Source organism: Fusarium subglutinans, assembly GCF_013396075.1.
Source record: "Fusarium subglutinans strain NRRL 66333 chromosome Unknown NRRL66333_c0000042, whole genome shotgun sequence".
In the NCBI taxonomy this organism is placed as follows: Eukaryota; Fungi; Ascomycota; class Sordariomycetes; order Hypocreales; family Nectriaceae; genus Fusarium; species Fusarium subglutinans.
In genome coordinates, this window is record NW_023502105.1 from 297,096 (window position 1) to 305,361 (window position 8,266).

At 48.9% G+C, this 8,266-nt stretch overlaps 3 protein-coding genes across 3 annotated transcripts; 2 read left to right on the forward strand and 1 right to left on the reverse strand.

Moving 5' to 3' along the window:
• Positions 1 to 40: 40 nt before the first annotated feature.
• FSUBG_4709 (ankyrin-3) lies at positions 41 to 5,314 on the forward strand (the record flags this gene model as incomplete). The annotated part of the gene is made up of 1 exon (XM_036682728.1): positions 41 to 5,314. The coding sequence occupies one exon, from the start codon at positions 41 to 43 to the stop codon at positions 5,312 to 5,314; it is 5,274 nt and encodes a 1,757-aa protein (XP_036539885.1).
• Positions 5,315 to 5,909: 595 nt separating this feature from the next.
• Positions 5,910 to 7,559, forward strand: FSUBG_4710 (aldehyde dehydrogenase (NAD+); the record flags this gene model as incomplete). The annotated part of the gene is made up of 5 exons (XM_036682730.1): positions 5,910 to 6,224; positions 6,274 to 6,722; positions 6,770 to 6,830; positions 6,882 to 7,224; positions 7,273 to 7,559. 5 exons carry the CDS (start codon positions 5,910 to 5,912, stop codon positions 7,557 to 7,559), a joined length of 1,455 nt encoding a protein of 484 aa, XP_036539886.1.
• Positions 7,560 to 7,652: 93 nt separating this feature from the next.
• On the reverse strand, positions 7,653 to 8,266 carry FSUBG_4711 (uncharacterized protein; the record flags this gene model as incomplete). The annotated part of the gene is made up of 3 exons (XM_036682731.1): positions 7,653 to 7,740; positions 7,846 to 8,127; positions 8,199 to 8,266. 3 exons carry the CDS (start codon positions 8,264 to 8,266, stop codon positions 7,653 to 7,655), a joined length of 438 nt encoding a protein of 145 aa, XP_036539887.1.

An 8,266-nucleotide genomic window follows, 5' to 3' on the forward strand; every position in this document is an offset into this window, starting at 1 on the left:
GGCATTGCTTCCAGTAGGTCTGGAGCAGACGTACACAAGCATGCTGAAAAAGCAACGGGGAGAGCCTGGAGTTACTACAGATGTTCAAGTGTTAATCCTTGAGGCTGTCATTCATGCATCGCGTCCCCTTCGATTGAATGAACTGGCGAGCCTCTTGAAGTGCGTTCGCCCTGACATCACCCAGCCCAGCGCCTTCAAAAGTTTGATCGCAACTAGCTGTGGGCCACTGATCGAGATCCTCGAGGATGAGACTTTGCAGGTCATCCATCACTCTTTCACGGAATTCCTACGTGGAGATACTCGCAGCGCCTCCACTGTTGGCGCATCTGATTTCCCAATCATCGACTCTCTTCAGGCACACAAGCATATGGCCATGAACTGCCTTATTTATCTGCAGTCCGGATCACTGCTACTGGACAGCGAGCAGCCCAACAACTCAGCTGTCGATCCGTCGGTGACATTCGAAACACCCAGACACAAAGTCGACCGCGACGCGCGGTATTACAGGCGTGAACACCTTGGTATTCGAGACGAACATGATGCTTTCGAGTACCGATCAGCTCGCCTACAATATCCATTCCTCAGCTATGCGGTTGAGAATTGGCCATACCATGCCTCAAACTACGACGTGGATGATAGCAAATTCTTCAACACCATCATGGAATTTCTGAACTCTGGGACCCTTTCGTTTCTGCGATGGCTTGTCCTGGAATGGGGATCAACATCAAGCGACAAAGGATCGCCAAAGGGGATCCCTACGGGTCTTCACATTGCAGCCTTTGCAGGACTAACTCAGTTCGCCTCTCAGCTCCTCAAGCAAGGCGTGTCAGTCTCGGCAGTTGATGCTCAAGAGCGGGTTCCATTGCATTGGGCAGCGACAAATGGTCACGATAAAGTCGCCGCGCTCCTCCTCCACAACGGGGCCAATCCCGATGCCGAAGACGGAAGAGGGCTAAAACCCATCCATCTCGCAACCTTCAAGAATTACGCCAAGGTCGTGACCGTCTTGCTTGAAGCAGGTGTCAAACCAAACACTATAAAAACAAGGGAAAACCGAACAGGGCGTCTCCTAGGTGGCGAAAGAATCACAAAAGGCGAATGCTCTATATACTATTCCAGTAGAGGAGGGCACACAGAGGTTATTATTGCTATGATGCCCTTCTGCGAGCTACAGATGCTAGAGCAGCTTCTGTGCCAATGCTGCCAGTTCAGTCGAGCAGATGCAGTTCAAGCAATCTTGGGCAACTCGCCTGTCTCGCCTAATGCAACCTACGAAGGGGCGACAGCATTGTATTTTGCTTGTGCCATACCCGATGTCAAGATTGTCGAGGAGCTCATTCGCGCAGGTGCAGATGTCAATATGGTATCCCAATGGCAATCGAGACGACGGATGAATGGCCCACGCCCTCAGAAGCGGGAAGATGCAACACCACTGCATCGCCTGGTAGAGGTCTGGGAAGAGAAGAATGATTCCGATAGCAAAAAGGTTCTAACAATGTTGCTGAAAGCTGGTGCTGACCTTGAACGGTTTGATGGCCGTGGAAAAACTCCCTTGGCCATTTCAGCGCAAGATCCCCGATATTCTGGCGAAAGGGGGAATCATTTACTGGCCCTGAAGGCCTTGGTAAGAGCTGGCGCCAATGTCAAGGTCATGGGCCAGCCCCCGAATGCGGACACAATACTGCACCAAGTTCTTGAACACAGCAGGGACTTAGAAGTTATTAAGCTTCTGGTGGAACACGGGTGTGACCCGATGCAGAAAAACGAGTCTGGACACACAGCTCTGCATAGAGCTGTATCCGAGACGGGCTCCTACAAGCCAGACACCGACTCCAGAAGGATGGATATCGTGAAATATCTCCTCAACCAAGGTGCCGATCCTTGTGGAAAGGATAGGTATGGAAGAACACCACTCGGCATTGCGATGTCCGGAGAATCGGATATATTTGAAGCCTTGTTCGAGAGGGCAACCGACAAGTCCGCGACGGAAAAGTGCTGGTTCAATCTTTCAGAGATAAGCAATGCAGACAGGTTCACCCATTATCTTGAACTTCTACTTGCTGCAGGGATCGATATGGAGATGGTGGATTCAAATGGCAACACTCTCTATTTGAATTGTGTAAGAGGAGGTAAGGAACGATTGCGTATCCTGAAAGATCATGGTGCACGGACAGATGCCACAGACTCCAATGGGAACAACGCATTACATCGTCTCTGCTTCTACGGAGCGCGGCGTACAGAGGAAATGGAAATGTCCATAGAGGAAGGCATTGACCCTCTTGCCACCAATGACAACGGAGACACGCTTTTACATCTTGTCGCAAAAGAGTATGACGGTACAAGAGAATCTGCTGGTCTTCTTGGTTGGCTACTCAGTCTTGGTATTCCAGTCAACGCTGTCAACAATCAGGGTGCCACTCCTGTACATGTGTTCCAAACCCGCAGACGTACTGGGAGTACCTTGCTTGACAACAAGCGCATTCACTTCCTGGATGTCTTGAACCGGAACGGTGAGGTCGACTTGCAGATCCGTGATAACGATGGGCTGTCACCGCTTCATCTGGCAGCCATGACATCAGAAGTTGAATTGGCCGAGCTCAAGAAACTCGGGCTTGATTTCAACTATCTAACTTCTGACTTACAAAACGTCCTTCATCTGGCATGCCGAGCTCGTAAAACCGGCATTGTTGCACAGATTCTGGAAACCGTCCCCAATATATATATGAACCAACAAGACCAATTTGGTAGAACGCCACTTCATTATGCCTGCAGTTCTGGCGACCCCGAGATTGTTGCCTGGCTTTTACGCTACGGGGCTTCAACCTACATCAAAGCAAACGATGACTCTTCTGTCTTGCATGCCTGTGCGGATATCAGAATTGAGCAGAGCATATGGAACCTCCAAGCACGAGAGTCCCCATGGCTGCGAAGGCCATGCGTTGACCGATTTCGGCCTCGTGCTGCTAACGACTATCCAAGAGACCCTTGGTATCAGGCTGAATACTCTACTCCTAAAGTTGATATTCAGAGACAGTCATCGCCAGGAGTTGCGACCATCATTGAAATGCTAGTTGAGCATGGTGTAGACCCTAGTTGGTTAGATGATCGTAATCGAACAGCCTTGGATTTGGCTCTCTTTGCGGGATGCCCTGATTTTGCGGAAATCTTTTCAGAGGACGAAGAACTGTTCAAAATGGCTACAGTACGACTAGAGAAGGAGAACGACAGTGCAAAGGTGGAAGAAAGACGGAGAGGCATCAAATTACAAATGCTTCTGATGTGTCCGAAATCTTGCTGGGAAGTCTTACGTCGAGATGAAGATGGGTTCAAGAGCCTCATGGACAAACCTCAAACCTTTCTTAGCCTCCTCTCCACCCAGGACGCTGCGAGATTAATGGATCAATGCGTTGAAACTGCACCATTGGCAACGGGAACTTACGAGTTACTCGAGCAAATTATGAGGCCGATTAGCTGCCAGACTTTCAATCACCTTTCTGCTATCGAGCATGCACCAGGACTCATCAAGTACTACAGCAACTATGAGAATGCAAAAGCAAGGCTCAAGAAAGAGATCCTCGAGGAACGGTGGCATCCGGAAACCCTTATGACTGCGCTAAGCCTGGCTTGCTCCCAAGAGGAGTCAAGCATGCTCACATTGCGGTTACTCGTTGAGAAATTGAAGGTTGATGTTAACGCTAATTTTGCGTTGTCAATTGGCGACAGATACGACAAACGCAGTGGCGTAACCCCGGGTGGAACGGCACTGCATGTCCTTGCCGAGGCGAATCAACACTGGCAGTTGGAAGGCTTAAGGTATCTGATCGAAAACGGAGCCAACGTTAATGCTTTGCGCAAAGATGGACAGACGCCACTTCATATTGCAGCTGGGGGGTTGGTCCATAAGAATCGCGATGTAAAAGGTCTAGCGAGGCTAGAAGCTGTTAAGATACTCCTTGACCATGGAGCTGACATCAACGCACTTGACAACTCCAAATTAACTCCCCTACATAAGGCATCGAATGCACCAGATGTCACAAAGGAACTGCTCAGTCGAGGCGCAGACGCAACCATTGGGAAGGAAAGCCCTTTGTTTGAAGCAATTTTCGACCAGAACCAGGAAGTATTGGAAGCACTCCTCAAGCACGGGTCGAGTCCTGACATACTGAGCGAAGCGAAGCACAGTCGGGACGTGCATTATAACCTGACCAAGTCACGCCACGTTTATCCTGTGCTTTGCGCTGCATTCGCTGAAAAGCTCAATACACAAGTTGCCAACTCAATACCCTTACTACGAATACTCATTGGGCGTGGAGCAAATCTCTATCTACCTCTGAACGATGATGAAACGCTAATTCATTTCCTCTTTGTGTACCCAAAATATGAGGTTATTGACGAGCTTCTGACACCGCCATGCGCCTCACAAATTGACTTCAACCATCGCAATCAACAGGGCCAGACTGTTCTTATGGCTGCTTGTAACTGGCGGGAAACATTGCCCGGGTTCTCTCATAGGCATTGGGAAAAGCTCCCTACGGGACCTCCTGTACGGATACTGGATCTTGGAGCCGATGCAACACTCGTTGACAATCTTGGTAAGACAGCGCTCCACCACCTGCTGAGTAACCCTGGCTTGCCTGATGACACCCTCATTGAGTTCATCAATCGAACAGAGGTCGCCCCGACCCTCTTTCAGGCAGACGAGGAAGGATACTTACCACTCCACTATGCTCTCCGACTATTGCGCCCTAGAGTCTGTGAAGCACTGCTCATGAAGGGGGCTGATCTGCTTCAACCCGACCCAGAGGGCCGCACAGCCCTCCACTATATAGCCTCGCAATGCCTTCTCAACACACGAGAACCTGGATCCCCAGGTCGACTGAACATCGAGCTTGGTGACGGCTACTTCAAGCAGTGTCATGTTCTATGGAAAAAGTTCATTGGCCAAGGAGGTTCTATCAATGTTACCGACAAAATTGGAAACACGCCTCTGCACACATATCTCTCTTCGGCCCCAAGTAACGGTTATGATTGTCACCCAGAATCATGTCATACTGACCACTTCATGATTCTGTTTCCGGAAGGTAGTGATGTTGATATTTTTGCGCTGAACAAATCAGGAGAGGGAGCGCTACACATGATTGCAGGGAGAGAGGATTTTTATGTTACGGTTGAGGGGCATGACAAGAAACTGTTTCTTTTGATGATGAACAAAGGTTTAGATCCACTGAAGGAGGATGAGAAAGGAAGAAGTGCGTTAGATATCGCGAGTGCTTGTGAGAAGGATGATATTGTCAGTTTGCTTGGGAGGAAGTAAGGGAAGTAATGAAAATACTAAGTACAAGCTCGAAGGTCCACATCTACTACTCTCCAATTTATTCCGTATACGGCAAAAAGTTTAAGCATGTCTAGCTTGCGACTTGTGCAGATTCTAAGACATATACGCGATAATCACTTCCTTACAGGGCTAGAGGGTTCCCGAACCTCCCCCTCTTTCAGCCAACATCACTCCTAATGGAATACATACGCGATTACTTTGGAGGAAAATCATTTTGCTGCCTATCATGAACTTTGTTATCTCACACGGGATTAGTAGCCGTGCCCCTCGGTCCGAGGCCCCGGCTTCGCCCAGGCTATAGTCGCACAATTGAGACATTTGGCACTAACAATCATGGAGTGGGGGGGGACGAAGCCGAGTACCTTCGGGATCTAAGTATCCGGTGCATGTCTCGTCGTGTACGACAGACCGATAGTACATATGCAACATGATTCGTCTGGCGTTTTCATTGACGTTAATCAAAGTGCGGGGGTTGTCGAGCTGAAAGCAGAGCAACAAGTATAAAAAGGTTGAATCAAACCCTATTTCTCACTGCTTCTTCTGTCAAGTCTCGTATTGCTCTTCATTATTCACCATGGCTACCAACGGAACAAAGTCTCACCCCATTGACCTCCAGGACAACTATGTCCAGATCATCAATGGCGAGAGCGCCCCTACCCAAAAGTCCCACCAGGGTATAAACCCAGCGACTCTTGAGAAGAAGCCCCCAGTCCCTGTCGCCACCCAGGATGATCTGAATCGAGCTGTTGACGCTGCAAGAAAGGCTTACAAGTCTTGGTCAAAGGTTCCCTGGGAGGAACGAAAGCAAAAGCTGTTTGCTTGGGCTGATGCAATTGAAGCTCAGAAGAAGGAATTTGCCGACCTTCTTGTCTCTGAGCAGGGCAAACCTGTAAGACTTTGGTGCTGAACTAAGAAGAAGGAGATCACTGACGGTTTAGATTGCTCAAGCTTCTGGTGAGGCTGAGGCTGCGATTGCCTGGGTCAGAGGCCAAGCTAGCATTGATCTTCCCGAAGAAGTCGTCGAGGATAGCGAGAGCCGCAAGATCATCACCAGATACACTCCTCTCGGTGTAGCCGCTGCTATTGTCCCATGGAACTTTCCCCTCATGTTGGCAGCCGCAAAGATTGCACCCGCTCTTGTCACAGGAAACGTCATCATCGTAAAGCCATCGCCCTTCACGCCCTATTGTGGCCTGAAGCTGGTTGAGCTGGCGCAGCAGTTCTTCCCTCCTGGGGTTGTTCAGTCACTCAGTGGTGATGATAGCCTTGGACCTTGGATTACAAGCCATGAGGGTATTGATAAGATCAGCTTTACGGGTTCGACCAATACTGGAAAGTTGGTTATGCAGAGTGCTGCCAAAACACTCAAGCGAGTTACTCTTGAGCTGTAAGTATGAGTCTCAAGATGTGCTCATGGTAGCTAATGCTTAGCAGTGGTGGCAATGATGCTGCTGTTGTGTTCCCTGATGTGGATATAGAGAGCGTAGCTGAAAAGGTATGTTTTTGGCGGTCAAAAACAAGAATCAGCTTTTCTAATGACTAATAGGTCTCTACACTCGCATTCATGAACTCGGGCCAAATTTGCCTCAATGTGAAGCGAATCTATGTCCACGAATCCATCTACGAGAAGTTCCGCGATGCCGTAGTCAAGCACGTCAAGAACTACAAGCTCGGTGACGGCTCGTCTGAAGGAACCAGCCACGGTCCTGTCCAGAACGAAATGCAGTACAACAGAGTCAAGACATTCTTCGACGATATCGAGAAGCAAGGCTGGAAGGTCGCTACGGGTGGCAAGTTTGATCCTGCGCCTAAGGATGGTTATTACATCCAGCCTACTGTGATTGATAACCCTCCCGAGAACTCAAGAATCGTGGTTGAGGAGCCTTTTGGTAAGTTCCTGGCGACACATGGTCTTGGAATAGCCACTGACATAACAGGCCCTATCCTCCCTATCCTTTCATGGAAGGATGAAAATGAAGTCATCGAGCGTGCCAACGATACCAAGCTTGGTCTTGGAGCCTCTGTCTGGTCTGCAAACATTGAGACAGCAGAGCGGGTGGCTAAGCAACTCGAGGCGGGAACTGTCTGGGTCAATAACCATTTTGATATCACTCCCATGGCCCCCTTCGGTGGCCATAAGCAGTCTGGAATCGGTGCTGAGTGGGGTATCAACGGACTCAAGGGTTTCTGTAATGTGCAGAGTCTTTTTGTGAGCAAGCTGTAGGTACTAGACTATGTATCTCAATCCATTTTAATAAAGAGTAAGTGTATCTCGATGAGTTTCATCCATTGATTGTGCTAGTTGTTACTCAGTTCCTTACAGCTTGACCTCCACTACCTGTCCACCAGAGACTGCCAGGTTGTTCTGTCCAGAGGTAACAACATACAAAGTCTTTCCTTCGTTGCTAAATGTGGCATTACTAGGACTAGCAAGAAGTCACTCTACAAGAATAGTTTGTTTTCCTCCCTGCGTGATTTTGATAACCCTATCCTGCCAATAAACAACATACGCGTTTCCATGTCGGTCCATGGTAACATCATCTGGGGCATAAGGGTAACCCTTTTCAAGTTTGGTAAGAACCTCAAAATTGCCAAGTTTGTTTCCCATGTCATCGATATTGAGTCGATTAAAGGACTGATGAGCTGTGTTCGTGAAATACAGGTAGCCGTTGAGAATCTTGATTCTGTTTACACCAACAGGGAAGGGCCCTCCATGGACTGGTGCGAGTGCTTGGCCCTTGATAGCTACTCCGACATGTCCAGTAGTCGTATCGATACTTAGAATCTCAACCCTTTCGCATCGGCAGCAAGAATGATGTGTTTATGCCGCGGAAGAGCCAAGATACCGTTAACTGGCCTGTACTTAGACTTCTGAAAGACAGTGGGGATGGAGATATTACAGCCATCAAATTTGAGCAGGGAAAGGTTCAT